This window comes from Geospiza fortis, unplaced genomic scaffold (assembly GCF_000277835.1).
Source record: "Geospiza fortis unplaced genomic scaffold, GeoFor_1.0 scaffold173, whole genome shotgun sequence".
NCBI classification, from domain to species: domain Eukaryota; kingdom Metazoa; phylum Chordata; class Aves; order Passeriformes; family Thraupidae; genus Geospiza; species Geospiza fortis.
The window spans coordinates 376,079-393,831 of record NW_005054334.1 but is presented as its reverse complement, the minus strand read 5'-3'; the positions used below and the strand labels follow the sequence as shown (position 1 = coordinate 393,831).

The following is a 17,753-nucleotide window of genomic DNA, read 5'->3' as shown; positions in this document are numbered from 1 at the left end:
ATTGTTTTGGGGTGGGAAAACAATACTATAAGTTTCCTAAACAGTATGTTTAAACCCAGAATGGACAGAAAGAAGACTAAACACTCATTTTATCTAAATTCTTCTCCAAAATATTAGGCTGCCTAGGCTTGTCTCTACATGCACTTTTACAATTATTTCCAGCTGTGACTAACCATGCTCTGCAACATACCCAGAACACCATTTCCAAGTAAACACCATATCCTTAGTCTTAGTTGAGCCAGTAGCTTACTGCAGTAAGAAAATACTTTTCGAAGATAATGAGACAGCTGATTAAGCTTGCTGCCAGTAAGTTTATAAACAGACACATACAATACGACAATTAAGTAGTCTCTTACTAACCAATCAAGGAACAGACAGGATTATTCTTCTCAACAATATGAGCGATTTGACCCATTAAATTACTCTGCATTTCTTCACTAAGAGTGGGAAGACCTCTTTCACTTAGAGACTTGTTCACTATGCTGCAAATCTGGACGCCAATAGCATTCAGAGCCTCCTTCAAGTCAAAACTTCTGCAAGAAGGAGAAAAGCATTAAATTCTGAAGTTTCTGTAGCATAGGTCGTAAAGTGCCCTTATTTGTCTCCTTTACCTTTTATTTTCAACCTGGTCTCTGCAATGAGAATTTTGAAAAGTTTTCATCTTTTGCTGCAGATTTATGTAAAAGTACATATACAGGAGAATTCCTATGTGGAAGATAAAATAGGGACCTAGTTGTGATCCAAATGGGAAAAGTACTTTCACGTGTGCAGCAGTGACACCAGTTCACTTTATCCTTGTGCCTAGGTGTTTTTCTGGGCCACGTGCATAGCATTTCATGAGAAAAAACGGAGTGGAAAACTCTTTTAAAAGACAGTCACATACATCAGACTTGCCTGTAGCACAAGAAGCCAAAGAAATAGGCAGCCAAGTAACTTGAACTACCTACAACAAGTCTGAAGCAACTCCCAAGAGGATTTAGTGAATGTACTGCCACAGTCTCCCCAGTATTAGGAGTATATGAATGAAATTTAATACTAGGTTCCAAAATTTGTACACTAACATCAAGACTAAGATTTTATTAAAATCTACCTTTGAAAACACTTGTCTAACATATAGTGGCCTTGTATCATAAAGGAAATATATAAATGATTCAAATTTGGTACCTTCCTATTAATAACAAGCACCAGCTATGACACTAGAATTGTTTCCAATTATTTACCATCAAAAAAAGAGTAAAAAAAAGGCCTTACTTCTTATTCATGCCTTCAAGAAGAGGAAGGGAGATCCTTTTCAGCTGATCAGTGAAATCAGGCACATCTACAATTACTGCACCCACCATGTTGTTTGTTATGAGAGAAACACAAGCTATGACTTTTAATTGATTGAGCTTTTCTCTCAACTCCTGAAGACGAACTTCATCTGTTATTAGAGTCTAGAATTGAAACAATAATACTAATTTAGGAATAAGGAGAAGATCTAGGAAAGAGATCTAGGATGTAGTCATGAAGCACTACTATTTTTAATCACAAATATGCAAACCCAGAGGAGACAGCAACTGAAATACCCTAAATATGCAGTGTAGTACAGTATAAAGTGTCATTTTGTACAAGTACCAGAAGTAAACCTGTGGCAGGAAGAAAAGTAATGAGGAAACTGAGGACATTGCACCTTATTCCTCATCCCTGCTGACAAATCTGTAACCAACAATTCAGCCCACAACATGGAATGCTGAGAGGACCCAGAAGACATTGTAATGACCAAGTTACAGACAGAACAGTCTTCTGGATTTGGGTGTCTTTTGAAAAAATGCCAAGATTTGTAACTGATGGATAATAATGAACAACTGTGCTTGACAACCACCAATTCAACCACATGAGCTGGTTCTGCAAGTGATACATAACCCACTCCAGGCAAAAGCCAGCTGATCATACCAAGAGCATAAGTAATCTCCACAGCAAGATGTAGCTGGAGTTCGTTTTACGTTACAAAGAGTTCATCCTGAGCAGCACAGGGGCATTAACATCCAACTGCAGTTAGTAGCAATTTCATAGTATGGCAAGCTAGATCTACCAGAGGACATCTGTATGTAGATCTTACTCAAAACTGCTCACAGAAAGGTAAGGAAGTGGTTTCCCTTCTGTCCACTGACTGAGAACACCAAGAGCATCCCCATGTATTTAACAAGTTCTCTGCCAGGCCATCCTACATGTAGCTAAGGCCCTCTCTGGAAATGCAAATGTTAGCCCTGACTGCTGAAAAATTTCCCACTGGCTTTAAGGAAAGTTGAAGAGGTCAGTAATCAGGAATTGGAGGGAGAAACTGAACACTAAGTCTTGAAGCAATAGTTTACACTGAAAGGAAGAATATCTACTTTAGAGAACTCAAGTTTTTTACTGACTCTGTTCTGAAGAGCAATCCCACTAATTCTTGCTGCTGTTAGGAAAACAGAGCGCTACAATCAATTCTTTTAAAGACAGAGAAAGCAAAGTACTGTCAATACAAGGCCCAGCCTTTGACCACAGCCAAGACTGCTCTTAGGGTGGAGCTGGTGAGCTATGACTGAAAGAGGGAGAACAACCTTTACCTTGTTCTTTTCCGGTTGTTGACTTGCCCATCTCAAATTTCAGAATCTGGACTAGAATATAATCTCCAAATTTAAGATTTGCTGTGCAGAAATTTAAGGAGTGCAAAAGAGTATTCACTTACTGTCATCAATAGCAGGTTTACTGTATCACACTAATGATTTCATATAGCTGGTAATCTGAAGACACCAAAATATATTTCTTACCTCTGGAATTGTTTTGCAATAATCCCACTGTAACAGTTTCAAGTAGCCATTGTTTAGCACCAGTGTAGGACTAATAATTGGTTTTGAACTACTATCAGCACCAGGGCATGATGAAGACTCATCAGAAATAGATGACAATTCATCTTCTATTGATTCCTTTATCCATTCTGTTGTGAGATTCAGGGCACCTAAGCATTGTAAATAGCACAGATTTACTGCATGCCTTCATCAAAATAAGCACTACCTTGAGGAAAAAGAAGATTTGTATACAGAAGAGAATTCAGCTTCTGAAGACTTAAACATAGCTGAGTCTTCACAAACGGTAATTCTCTCCCTTTCTTCCACTGATCATCTTCCACTGGTCACCTTTAAATTCTACCTGGTTTGTACAAACCCAGCCACAAATTGTTAAGACCTCAGACAAGATTTTTAGGTAATAGAAGTCTCAAAGTTTGAGTTCCCAAAGGATTGCTTTTCCTTTTTCAGAGAAACCACTTATCAGATAGGACGTAAGACTAAAAGGTGCAGGAGAAGGAAGATTGAAACGTTTGATTTGTTCTGGTAGACTTCTTCTCAGGCTGCATAAATGAACACTGCAGGCCCTATCAGTGGCTCGGAGCTCCCATTTTAGAAGACCCAGATGTTAGCATGCTTACTTATTCTTCTTGGAGGATGTATTTCTGAACACTGTTTAACCAAATCACACAAAACATGTAATAGTGGATCAAGTTGACTTTGCACCATCTAAGAAATTTTGTTCAGAGCCTGCCTTTTGTTTATTAAAAAATAGATCTTACCCCTTCCAGCTTTCAGGTGCACTAACTGGTTTTACATGCTTACTTCACACTAACAACTGAACAGTTGCACACAAAAAAGAAAAGGCTCATCTTATGGAGGGCTTCTGCATCCAGACAGCAAGAGTCACCACTTGGTTTGTTTTACAGACACCATGCAATTCAGCAAATATAAGTTTGTCTGAAAGTGCCTCAGATTACAGACAGAAAAACTTGATGGCAAGTTAAGCAACCATTCAGTGATAGCTTGCTTGTTAAAAATTTTTCCCATTACTTACATACAGACAAGAAATTGAAGTTTTCATCTAAATTAACTGCAACCTGTAGAATTTTCACAGCATGTATTTAAATAGGCTTCTTTTCAAAGAAAAGTTTAAATTTAATATAGCGTGGTACATACTTGGTGTTTCTTCAAGAATTTCCTGGAATTTTGTTCTTTCATAGTCCACCAAGTTATGCCAGAGGTATGGTCTAAGGCTTTTAATTGTGTAATTTGCCATGTCCACTTTCATCAGGTCCAAAACATGGAATATTTGTCTGAAAAGAAGAATTTAAAATTTCACAGTTTAATTTAATCTATTGATTTTCATCAGCACACGTGAAGCACATGAACATTATCACTTTAATTTCAATTCTGGAGAAGTGAAGGCCTTCACTGGCACTTCAGAGTAACAAATATATTACCTATCATCTGGAATTCTTGAAGATAAGGCTTGGCCTAAGTTAAAAAAACCAGAACTGATGTAGCATCACTAAATGCTACAGCCCTGTAAGTTTTTCAAAAACTACGTGAATTGGTATATTTTAGCCAAAATTAACAGATTTTAACTTTTTGGTCACTGACTGCATTAAGAGAAACAATCCTTCTGACACAATTGTTTTGATCCCCATATACATACACAGTAGAACAACTACCATTTAGTCTTAATATTTCAGCGTACCTCAGGAGCACTGTTTTCTGCCCTGTTATGCAAATGTTTTACCCAAGTTCAAGTGATAAGATCTTAACTAAAGAGCCTATAAATCCAAAGTTTGGCCTTCCAGAAGAACCATGCAATTAACTCTTCAAGAAGAAACAGTACAAGTGCGCTGTTTACATTTTGTAAGAATGAACAAGACAGAAAAAGAGTTACTGAAACAGAGATTATTGCAAGAGTTGTTGGTTTAGATATTCAGAGCTGCCTAGTTTCATCTAGGTATCCTACTCATTTCATTACAAAGTGAGATACACAATCTGGTCAGTGTGTCAGAGCTCCTCCTCTTTAATGCTTCGGGAAGTTCTCCTATAGTTTAAGAACAGGTGTTATGCAAACTGACACAACTTTAGACTTCCTTTACCCAGCCCCCCACCTTCCACTGTCTACTACCCTTTCAGAGAGGTGTTTTTTTCTCCAAAAACCACACTCAAATACCAACCTCAGTAACTCTACGATATTGTCAGTTGCTTTTAACTGTTTTATGTCATTGTCTCTTATTGGAGCACATAACTTTCCCATAGTGTTGATGACATAGTTAGCTAGCCCAGGAATATCAACAGCATTGTGCTCTGCCTGCTGTCTTATAAGATCCGTGTCAAGAACTTCACAAATTTGATTGTGAATCCTGTTTGCTCCAGGAGTCAGGAAAGAAAGAAGAATCTAAATTACAGGGAGGAAAAAAGAAAAAGCTTATCAATAAAGACCAAACAATTTAGTAAGCACACTTGAGTAAAATTTTAATATTCATGTCAGGTGTATATAGCTGACAGATTATAACCAGACATTTTAAGACTGAACATTATCAAAGGTTGTGGGGATAAAAGAACGGTTTGGAAAAAAAAAACCAAGCCAGTACAGTTCTGCAAAAATGCTCAAACCAATAAAACAAAAAGCAAGTCAACAACTAGACCTGTTCAAAAGCTAGGAGGCTACCCTGTAAAACAAACATTTACTAACTTAAAGTTCTAAATGACTTAGTGTTGTGCCAGGATTGAAGGTTTGTATGCTCACCTGTGCGATAATCAAACAATGAAGCTTAAGTGGACAGGTCCAATCATGTTTATACTGTTGTTCATGCCCTAAGCTCACAGTATGGTTCTGCAAACAGGCTAGTAGAGATGTGAAGCTTTGGGAAAAGAGATGACTTTCAACTGATCACTGTGCAGTGAAAGCTGACCGAACATGCCACTGTTTGTCTGCGGCCATATTCCTGGTTAATATAAATATACTACAATTGGACATCTATTTTCAGTTCTGAATAATCATGGCTTCATATTATAAAAGGAAAGCCTGAAGGTGTTGACTCAGCTAAGTTAAGCAGACCCTTTGGTGAACTAAGGGACTCTTAAAGCTAAGCTGACAAATCAATACAGAGAAAGAAGAACATTACCTCCTTAATTTCCTCAAAGAGCTTGATAGCATGTTTGTATTCTGGAGGATCTTCATTCAGTTCTGATTCCAAATGATCCCAAAATGCCTTGTGTACAATTTGTTTCACTGTGCCTGCAAAGCTGTGGAGTAAGTCAATTAGATACTGAGAAGACTCACAACTAGCTTCCATCCTTGTAACTGTTTCAGATGAGACTGATCACTTGTTGGGAAACACACCTCCCCAAATACTATGCCCTGCAACCACATCTTTCTTGGATGAGGGATCATCAGGTCCCAAAACACAGTCTAGATTGCTCCATTTGTTTCTCCTCTCTTTCCAATACCAGCGCTACTTCTTGCAAAATTCAAGCTCTTACCTGTTTTGTGGGTAGTCTTCATGTTTTATGCAAAAATTTGCATTTACAGCAATTTCATGAGCTAGAGTCCAGTTTGACAGATTTCTTGTAGCTGCCATCAGTTCATCAAATGTGATGACCTTGGGAGGGCTAGCTGCTGGAACAAACAAGATCAATTCAAGCTAAATATCTATAGCTGATAAGTGCATTTGAATATACTAAAACCTAGAAATTTTACTACTTGCTAGTTGGACTCCAGTACTCTAGAAGTGACCCAAGATTACCAAGTCTTTATATCTTCCTAAAACACTAACTCAGGAAACTCCCAGCTTATCAGGGGTGTGTGTGTTTGTGGGGAAATACCACACAAGCCTCAAAGCATTTTGAGGAGCATTTTCATATTTCCACATCTGAATTAAGATTTTTTTTGCCTTTAAAACAGAATCTTGCATTTCACAGATTTCCTACTAACTGTTCTGTCAAAGCCACCCAACCAAAAGCACGGGCAGTAAGAGATACTAGATGTCCACTATAATTCCCAGCAAAATGGCTATATTGCCTGTTGAAAATGCTCCTGAGTTACTGACTCGCAAACCCCCCCCCACTTAAAATCAGCAGATCTTCAGTCTGCTGTGGAATTAAGTTATACTCATTTTTTTAGGAGCTAGCAGCAATGACAAAACAAACTCTACACTGGAAAACAAGAGCAAATTCCCAAAGTTTCTAAATCCTTAAATTCTATAATTTAATTTAGTATTTGGAAGGCTGGTAACAAAGAAAGACAAAGAGCCAGCTGCCAACTGCAGTTCCACTAATAAGCTTGTTTTAATATAAGACTTAATTTACATACATATAAGAAGTAAGCATGGTCTGCAAATGCTTACAGATACAGAGAAACCACATTATAACCAAGGTTTTATTTACCATTACTCAAATTATCCTCCTTGTGCAAATGTGTGTTTTCTGTTTGATTCTAGTATTTATGAAAGAAAAATGTGAATTCAAGATAATTACATGTAACTTGGTATGGTATTACAAATCTGTAAGTTACAGAAATAATTTTTAAGTGCAGGGATCAAACAGAAGAAACCCACCCTTTGCACAAAAGCATATCTGGTTGAGTGGGAGGCTGCTACAAATGTCAAGGTTAGGAAGACCATGGTGACACACTTTTCTTACACTTTCTGAAGGGAAGGAGAGCACAGGGAGACCCCCATGGATACAGTTGCTGCTGGTGTTCCATACACAGGAGATGCACTGCTTCACAGCAAAGAGAAAGCCATGCCTCTCTGTTAATACTCTTAAACAGATTCAGAATCCCAGGTTCTACCCATGACAGCAAAGAGAAACAAGGTAAGTTAGCCTTATTGGTCCATGCACAATGCAGGTGAGGCTGAAACAGGCTTACACGCTGGGGAGCTGGGTTTGCTTGAAGAATCACTGTTAAAGCTCTGCCTGGAATATTCTGTGTCACTGGAAGAAACTGTGCTTTCTGAGAGCCGTGAAGAATCTGAGTCACTGTTCTGGTCATCACTGAGAGGCATTCTGAATCCCTTTACCTTGTTAACACAGTAAACAAGACCTGGAAAGACAAACACAATACCCATAAAACCAGCACTTACTTTTGTTTGTTTCTCAAAAGTCAGCTACTGATCATTATATTGTGAATGAAGATCAAGCAGAATCATATAGTTATCAACAAACTATACCTGTTCTGTAAGAAAGCTTTGTGCCTTCAGCTGTTTCATACCTTAATGAATCTGTGGGAGACAGTCCCTAAATCGGTCATATTTAAAAAAATGTAAGACTACCCACAGGAACACTTGAAGCTACTTGTTGCAAGAGTTTTGGTAGTTTTCAATGTCTATAAAGGCATTTCATGATGTCACCATCCCCCACCTGACCTCACGAAGTGGTGTTTAGCAATGAGTTTCCTTCCACAAACAGACTGCACTGAGTGTAACGACTGTGAGGCAAACACAGAAGTTGAAGGCAGAGAACAGGCAAGTAATTCAGAATATTACATTTCTGACAGGGTGAAGCTGAAAGTCTGGCCTTTAGGTGGGTCTGTGCTCAGAATCAGATCAACAATGGCACAGACCCAAAAACCAGTCCTCCTAGGGGTGAGGGTGGGTGGATAGGTTTTCTGGTTTAAGTCAAACGGCAACTCTGAGCCTCTAACATTCTATTTAGCAGAGACAACAACGTCCTCTAACAAGTGTTGTGCTTCATAGTGTTTCTGTCTATGTAAAGAAACTGCCTCCCAGGCAGATAATCTGCAATTGCAGAAAATGTGGACAGCTGCACAGTGTGATACAGATGATTAACAACTGCATGAGAGGAAGTGAAAAATATGTTCATAATAATATTAAAATGAGAATCTGGAAGTCAGCTGTAATTACTACCAAAGGAATTTGGCCCAGATACCAAAAGTAGCAGTCCATCTCTGATTATGACCATGAAGCATTCTGTAGTGGACTTCATGAAGTGACACAGGCAGCAATTATTTCCATCAGCAAATTTAATAGATAACTTCATTTATTATTAAATCACATCAATCTCAGTAGGCAGGGAACACCACACTTTGCAACTGCGGAATTTGGAAAAAAGACACTTTTAGCAATAAAAGCAACTTTGTCTGTACTTATGTGAATCAACATATTGTGGTGTCCTGGGATAGACAAAAGGTAGTGAAAATTAAGATTTCTTTATACTGGCACCTAGCTACAGCTTAAAGCATTTGACTGTTTGGGTACCAACTCATCCTGAATAGGCCTTTATAATTTGATGAGCTACTACACTGATGAGCACCCCCCTGTTAATTGAAATGATTAACATTTCTTAAGCATGTGTTTACTCTTCCTCCTCTCCCAAGAGGGAAGAGGACGCACTTGACCACCTTATTTATGTCATACTTTACGTAGGTTTTTTTTGTGAAAAGAATTGCTCCCATTAGCAAGAACACAGCTAACAGTTTATCACAGTACTGGAGGAGCCAGTGAGAGACACTTGACTAGAACGCAAAGGTCATGCATTCAGAACTTGCAACATTACCAGTGATCCTAAGCATCATAACTCTTATTAGAACAGCAATTTTATAATTTCTAACAAGCAAATATTTAAAACAGTATTGGGTAAACAAGACAGAGTTGCAAGAGAACCTAAAAAACGCTACGCACTGATATTTTGGCTTGGAAATTGTATTTAAGTTACAATTAGAAATGGGTCACTAGTTAATGCTAGAGAAGAAACAAAATATTTCTTCAATTAAAATCTGTGTTACAGATCTCAAAGTTAATGAAAATCAAAAACTAGTTGCGACAAATTAGTTATAGAACATACTTGAGGTTCTTCATGTTGAACTGCTCACTTAAATACAGCAACACTGTACAGAGCCTGCAAAGCTTTTATTACCCTCCAACTAATTTTTTTAAATCAATATAAGAACACTGTATTTCCAGGCTTTAATCTTGTATATCACCCCTTTATTTCCATACAAATAACTAACCTCCAAAAGATTAATGTTGCAGGATGTGGTCCATCAAAAGATTTGATTAATGTTGTTCGCAGTGTAGTGGCCCAAAGTCTTGCAAATTGCTTGCGGACTGTGAGCAATTCACGGTGTGTCTACTGCTTCAGTTCAGGTGTTAAGAACATGGAAGAAGGTAAATGACCATTAAAACCCCAAATACCCTCACACAATTTACACATCATCATTTCATGAATTTCCGCTTACCTCTAGGTATGACAGTGTTAATAAACACTTAGCTTTGCAAAGTTCTTCTGACAGAAGTACTAAACCAGCCATGATGGCAAGTCAGCACTGCCATTTTCCACCCCACCTTGATTTCCAAGATCAAGTGGTTAAGGTAGAATTAGAAGCCCACATACATTAAGTCCTTCAGCACTACTCCCAGCAAAGGATCAATGCACATAGTTGCATTTCAAAGATCCACATGCATTTTGATGTATCAAGACCATACCTGCTCCCACAATATATGCACATATACAGACAGCAGAGCTGTCAGTAGGGTGCTTCAGAAGGCTTCAGTAAGAAGTTTCAACACTGCAACAGGAGGTGACACACAAAAAAACACTGCAATCTTTTGCCACACTAAATACATTTCCTAGTAGAATGCTTCAAGCACAATAGGAAGTAAGAGTGGGTGTAGTCTGCAGATTCAGAACATTATTGCTAAATTCTACGTTTTAAAGATAAAACACATGAAACTGAATGTACATTAATATACAAGCAGAACCTGCACGGGCCATCTAAAACACTTAGGCAAAAATACAGTCATTGAGCATATGAAAGGTAAGTACAAACCAAAAATGGCATTTCTAAGTACTTACAACAATAGACAACTGAGTCACTCAGTCTTTGCTTTATAGCATACACTGGAAGAGCTGGTTTTCCTTATGTTTTTGTAGATAGCACAGAAGTTCTCATTAATAACTAATGGCCAAGTTCATTTAGAACTTTAAATTTGTATATAACAGTCAGATAAAAATATGTCAGAAAGCCCTTCAGCCTTGCAAGATCTCTTTTTAACTCACCATCTTGGATAAGCAATACCATCTTGGGTTTTTTAAAATTTGCTTATAAAGTATTACATATTAGGCTGTTGTTTTAATGCACATATTAATATCCCAACTGTTCTATTAAAAGATCAGCCTGAGGTTACAACCTGCTTTATTCTGCTACATTAAAGACTACCCACATTTATATTTATATTAGGCTGGACACCATCACACCATTTGCTTTCTTTCAATCAGTACCATACTGTGGGGTTTTTTAAGGATAAACTCTTTGGAAGACCAAGCTAAAAGTATCTTCTGCATGTACCAACCCCAAGATTACAACTAATTTAACAATGAAGAAATAAATTCTCACATTTCTGCTATTTAGACAGGTGAGGATTATTCTTTTTAGTAAAAAGAAAATTAATACAAAACTGCAGATGCTTAAAGGCATCTTGTTCTTAATCGGTTACTGCATCACCCAACTAGATTCTTCATTTAGAACTTATCAAGACTGCAAGATCAGGTTAGTTTTAGAAGACACAAACACACTTTTTATTTCTGTAGCTTTGCTTTAGAAGTTATTTTACGAAGCACCTGGGGGGAGGAGGGAGGAAGACAATTTCACAGTTGGGTATTTTCTTCAGATACCATCTTCAAGCAAAGGTTTTCCACAGTCCTGCTTTGTTCAAAGGAAGTGTGCAAGGACACAGAGACTTATGAGTGCTCTGTCCAGTTTTACCACTATGAAAGTCTTAACTTTGTTTATTCTGCTGGGTTCACATTCTTACTATCTTCAAGCTGGCACCGACTGAATCTCATTTGGTCTAGAGTTTCCCTTTCACTGACTCCACCTCTGTCAGCACTCACCACACAAGAACAGAAAAGAGCCTTTGTTAGGAGTTACTTGCATTTCCTCCTGCCTCATTTTTCAGAGTTTACAGCCGACATTTCTCCCCTTTAGCTTTTTCTAGTTTCACAGCTCTTGGAAGAGATACGTCTCTCCGTGAAGGCTCAAAAAACTGTATTGGCGAGACTGAACTGCGGCCGAGTGCCCCGAGCGTTGCCCGCGGGAGTGACCTCCGCCCGGACAGGTCGGGGACGGGACCAGGGGCCGGCCTGCCTGCTGCCCTCCCCCGCGGGGGGAGCCACACCGAGGGAAGCCGGCGGCTCCTCCTCTTCCTCCATCTGTTACTCTGCCTGTCTCCTCCCCCGGCCCCATGTTTTTAACACTTAGCAAAGGCAGGAGTTTGGCACCCTCCGACCAAAACAAATAGTGTTTCCAAGGACAGGTCCGGGGGGAGGGAGTACGGGGGAGAAGCAAGGAGAGAACACTCCCTGTCAGCCCCAGAGAAGGCGAACCCGGGCACCCACCCCTAAGCGCCCCAGCCCCCATGCCCCGGGGAGGTCTCGAGGTGCCCCTGCCCTGGTGACCAGGGCTGCACGGGGAGACCCTGCGGCTGCGCCCGTCGGGGCGGATCGTCCCGGCGGACATTAAGGGATGCCGAAAGCCCAGGAGACATGGGGCAAGGAGAGAACTGGGGGGGGGCCAGCCCCGAGCCAGCACTGTCCCGGACTCACCCCGCGACTCATCGCCCGCCCAGCGTGCCCGGACACCCCGCCGCGTGTCAGCTCCGCCGGCCGGAGCAGCCCTGCCTTGCTGTCCCCAGCCAGTCACTCACCGCCGCCCCTCGCCGTCCTACACAGCGCTCGCCAAGGCCGCACACAACTCCCCCCCTTAAGATTTAAAGACCTAGCCCGGACTATTAGTGTCTTCCTCGGGCACGTCCATTTCTGACGGTGGAAGCGGGGAGGTGCGTCATCTTTTCCTGCCTGCCAGCGGCGAGTTATCCAAGGCGCCTGGGCCAGCCTCCGCTTAGGCCAGTAGAAACTAGCCGTAGCTCCTCATTCTGCCTGCGACCGGGCACTAAGCTTGGGGAAATATGCGGCGACACGGGAAGATGCTTCGACGGACTCCCCCGCGCTGGCAGTGGGCCGTGCCGGCGTGCGGGGGGTAGGCAGGGGGATGGGCCGGGCGGTGTTTACGGAAGGAACATCGACCCTGCAGAGCCCGGGCGTGCGGGGGAATGGGGCCGCGCCTCAGGCGGCGTGTGCCCGCCTTTGTGCACTGCGCTGCAAAGGGAGCTATAACTACGTTCTGCCCTCGTTTCCTTACCCTATCGATGGGGGAGTAGTGTGGCGCCCCACCAGGCGCCATCTTGGCTCCCCACTGCCACCCTCGCCACCGTGGCTCCAAGGGAGCCACTCGGCCGCGTGCTGAGTTTAGTCACCCATCTCGCTCACGGCTGTGGTGTCCGGAGGCTTGCTGAGCGTCCACTGAGGAACGTAGCACGGAGCAGTGCAGCACTATCATTATAAATGCTTTGCTTATTGCTGTATTGAGCACGTGCACTGGCAGCTTTACGCACCCACTGGGCCAGCAGTACCTGTCAGGGTCATCACCTCTTCCTGTCACAGAAGCTACGTGCCACCACTGCCTCACCCATCAGGAAGTACGGAGGGCAAAACATCTCTGAGGCAAGAGCTCACTAACACACTAGCCTTGCCCATCATGAAGACAGAGCTCCCCTTCCTGCAGGTAACCTTTAGCACACGTGGTGAACTACACAGAACAAACAGATGCTGTATTCGGGTAGACCAAAGCCCACTGTAGGTCCTAGTAACCTCTGCTATAATATCAAGGGCTTGAAGCAGGGAACAATGTTTGGCTACACAAGTGCCAAGTGCCTGGCTGGAGAGGGAGCGCTTGCTTGCAGCGATGCAGAGCACCTGTCAGCCTGGCCTTCAGAGACATTAAATGGGATTAAGTCCAACAGCCTAATCAGGTAGCTTCTATAAAGAAGACAATGTTTTAGACAACTGCATTTGCACTACTTTGCCCCACTTTGGGCGTGTTACATGGCAATGACAGTCTGAAAGAGGTTCAAAAGGGCTTTGTAGAAGACTGTGATAATATACAGATGGGCTACTTTGTACAGAACTGTTATGACTTCCAAGGATGTAATTTACTATTATTTTTTACATCAATTTTTGCTTAGAGACCCCCTGAAATATGGGGAAAACACGAGTTTTTGCTGTTATGGCCGCTGACACCTTTTATTTATTAACCAGCTAAAACTGCACAAAGAGTACTTGCAAAAACACCAGGGGCAGTGATTCCAGTGATTCAGGGTCTGTTTTGTGTCTCTGTGGACTGGATTTGTGGAAACCTGTGCTGCTCAGTGGCCTAGCTTGCACAGGGAGGGAAAGGGGTCAGCCTCACCAAGTGAAGTAGCTTCTAAATACTGATATGAAAGATAACGTCAGGGGGAAAAGTATCTCAGCCTAAAAGAATGTCCACCTAAATCATGGAGTAAGAGATGGGATTCCAGAAAGGAATGGCTTTAAAACAATTTTTTTTTCAGCTATAGCAGTGTCATTCTCTCACAAGCCCACCAGCTGTTTTGGAGCCCATTCTTAAGTGCATATTTTGCTCTACCTATCTGTTTATCTTATCTATCTGTCTATCTATCATCTATCTATCTATCTAATCTGCCATATCAGAGATGTACATCTGTCATATATAGCTGAGGCACCAAGGACATGCTTTGAGATTCTGGTCCAGAAGCCAAGAATAAGTTAGACACTGCAGTACTCAGCACTTCCCCTTCTTTTTGGTTTCAATTCTTTCCTGATCCAGAGGCACTGAAGCTATAGGCCACTATATGGATCTTGAAGTAGATTACCTACTGGAGAGATTTTCTCCACAGAGAAATGATACTCTTTTCTCACTTTCTGGTGTCCTCAATGTCAGCCAGAAAAATAATTTTACTGCCTTTAAATTTCTTCTGCTCAATTAACAAGATCAATGTCCTTGTGTCTTATATAGCATATGCATGTATGTCCCGGATTTGGCTGGGATAGAGTTAATTTTCTTCCTAGTAGCTGGCAAGGGGCTGTGTTTTGGATTTGTTTTGAAAACTGTGTTGATAACACATGGATGCTTTAGTTACTGGTGAGCAGTGCTTACGCTGAGTCAAAGCCTTTTCTGCGTCTCACCCCACCTCAGCGGCCAGGAGGAAGGTGCACAAGAAGTTGGGAGAGAACACAGCTAGGACATCTGACCCCACTGATCCAAGGGATATTACATTCCATAAGGCATCATGGTCAGCAATAAGAGAAGGCTGGTGCAGGGGCACAGCTTGAGGACTGGCTGGCCATCAGTCAGTTGTTCGTGAGAACTTGTTTTCATTTGCTTCAATTGTCTTTCTTGGCTTTTGTTTACCCCTTTGTTATTTTAATTTTGATAACAATTTAATATTATTTTAATTTTTTTCAGTTATTAAATTTACTTTATCTCAACCCACAAGTTTTCTCACTTTTACCCTTCTGATTCTCCCTCTCATCCCACTGGGGATGTGGGGTGAGAGAGAGTAACTGTGGTGCTTATTTCCTGGATGGAGTTAAACCATACAAAGGTACACATTTGGAATTTTGACTAGTGTCTCAAGTTGACTTTAACTCTTGGCCTTTCACTACAGAAACACTGTTAATTGAAATTAAGGACTAGTTTGTGCTCACTCTTTGCAGCAAGTTGGCTCATAACCTTCCTTACTGTTACCAGTAAAACTGTCAAAGACAGTAAAGCCTATAATTAATGCTCTGCTTTATCCAGCAAACAGCAAGGCAGCTACTGAGTGGATAAGATGTGCAGCTGCATTTGGCCCTATGGGTCAGAAATGTCCCAGTATGTGGCTAACTCATAGTTAGTGTGGGAGGAAAGGGAAAGGGCAAGGCATGCTATAGTTTATGCCAGGGCTTATGACAACTAAGTTAAGAACATAACTTAAAGTCACAAGACATTTTTCCCTAATTCTAATAACTGAGCCAGGCAGATTTGCTTTAGTGCTAACAGATGGATGTTAAGACTTTGGGTTGACTGAGATCATCAGGCCCAGATTTGATAATAGGCTCAACATCAAGACAGAAAGAATACAAGGCAGGTGTAAGGATGTTTTCTCAGCTTGTTCTTCTGTGGAGTTTTCCTATATTCCAAGGAGAAATAAGTCTTGTGAGAGGCAAATAGCGTAGCTACTTCTCCCCACTGAAGTATTTGTCTTCAAAGGCAAAGCAGAATATTGACATTTCTGAGAGAAAATGGTACGTCAATAGCTTCCCCAAACACACCAGTCTGCAGTATCTAGCAACTTTACCAACTCAGCAAATTCCTAATGCATACTCCCCTCAGCACTAGTAATTGGTCTTGCTGTACAAAGGAAATAAGAGTTTGACCCACAGTGTCAAATAAAACAAAAAGCTATTTGTAGAATGGTACTCTTGGTCAGAAATAGTTTGAATTGGTTCCATGGTGAGAAAAATCTTTAGGTAGTACATTGCTAACATTTTCCTTGTCACTACCAAGCAAGAGAAGCAGAAATAGCGACAGTTACCTATGCTACCTTACTCCCTGAAACAGATTTACATCCCTTGATACTTAACATTGATGATCCTCTTGATTATTCTCTTTGGCAAAGTCCATATGGCTCAGTTCTTATAGTAAACGCTGAACTAAATGGCTTCAGAACTAAAATCCTGGGTCTTGGGGTACTGCTACAAATCCTAGCTTTTCTAGGCCTTTACTAAATAGAAATCTGATATCCCCTTCTCATAAAGTGTGAGAGAACTCAGGCTGTGGCTAGATGTTCACAGTGGAAATTGCTGTTGTAGCTTTCCCAGGGTGCTTTGTTTGCTGCTGAAGATTTCTACTCTCATTGTATTGAGGAAGACAGATTATTCAGAGGGTTCCTCACCTGCCACCTCTGATATATATTTAAGACAACCTCCTGACCCCGTGGAAGCTCTCTGTTACTTGCTAGGGTCAGGGCAGTAACTTCTGTTGTGGTGCTCATAACTTGCAGTCACACCAACATCCTCTCAGGTCTGTGCATTTGACAGAATTGTGATAACAAAATGTCGGAGACAATTCACTATAAATTCTCCTCTTATCACCCATACTAGTAGTTACTAGAACATCATCTATAGACTAAACAGTTCAGTTCATCCTAAGCCTTAGCAGAGGTGGAACTGTATTTGACAGATTGACATCAGGGGCTGTGATCCAGATGACTTTATGATCCACTGTTTCTAACTAACACTCAACATAAAATTTATTTTTTATGTGTATATATATATATATATGTAAAGGAAGAATATACTGTAATCAAAGGAAAGACCAAGGAAAGAAAACTACTTCCAAGACAAAATTTAATTTCTTGCTGTAATCAAATAGAGAAACAGATACATTCAGTGCCTCAAGCTCCAGCTGGAGCCTGTGGCACAGGCAAGGCCTGCTCAGCATTTCCTTTCCCGTCCTGTGCTGGGACTCGCTCCGTGGGGAAGTTGAAGGCAGCAGGCTTGTGTTGTGGTGGGGAGGCAAAGAAGTATGCTCGGAGCGGAAAAGTTCTGCGGGCAGACTCGGTGCTGAGCTCTCGGTCTGTCCATCTCGGACAAAACTGTCCATGACCTGAGAGGGGCTTGTCTGGGGCCTGGAGCACTCCTGCCAGCCAGGGCAGCAGCTGTTGGGTCCCCCGGGACCAGCCCGATGTCAAGTCAAAGCTCTACAGGCACTAGAAACGGGCTGGGGAAAGGAGTTGCAGATGGAGAAAATAACTTTCTCTCCACACCTTTGTCTCAGTCATTCCGGAGCTTGCTGCGGGTATTCCAGCCAAAATCACAAGCAATCAAAACAGAAGTTGCATGAGGCAGAATTTCGCTGCGTTCTACCACCAAAACTACGAGGGGGGCCAAAAACTGGCAGAAGGACCGGTCTGTGTTGGGGGACGCCCGGCGCGGGGGCCTACGGGGGCGGAAAGCTCTCCGAGCGCTCCCTCCGCTCGACAGCCGGTCGGGAGAGGGGCTGTCATCGCGACGCTGGGCGGGGGCTTC

General features: G+C 41.6%; 1 protein-coding gene across 1 annotated transcript in view; it reads right to left on the bottom strand.

The window, feature by feature from the left end:
- Positions 1 to 12,562, bottom strand: part of TCP11L2 (t-complex 11 like 2) — a 15,371-nt gene extending 2,809 nt beyond the window's left edge. The window contains 10 exon segments of the mRNA XM_005421791.2: positions 361 to 533; positions 1,252 to 1,433; positions 2,790 to 2,977; positions 3,984 to 4,120; positions 5,000 to 5,220; positions 5,951 to 6,071; positions 6,309 to 6,444; positions 7,696 to 7,869; positions 9,796 to 9,920; positions 12,491 to 12,562. Of these exon segments, the coding sequence (XP_005421848.1) occupies positions 361 to 533; positions 1,252 to 1,433; positions 2,790 to 2,977; positions 3,984 to 4,120; positions 5,000 to 5,220; positions 5,951 to 6,071; positions 6,309 to 6,444; positions 7,696 to 7,831 (1,294 nt within the window). The 5' untranslated portion in view covers positions 7,832 to 7,869; positions 9,796 to 9,920; positions 12,491 to 12,562.
- Between the last annotated feature and the right edge of the window lie 5,191 nt (positions 12,563 to 17,753).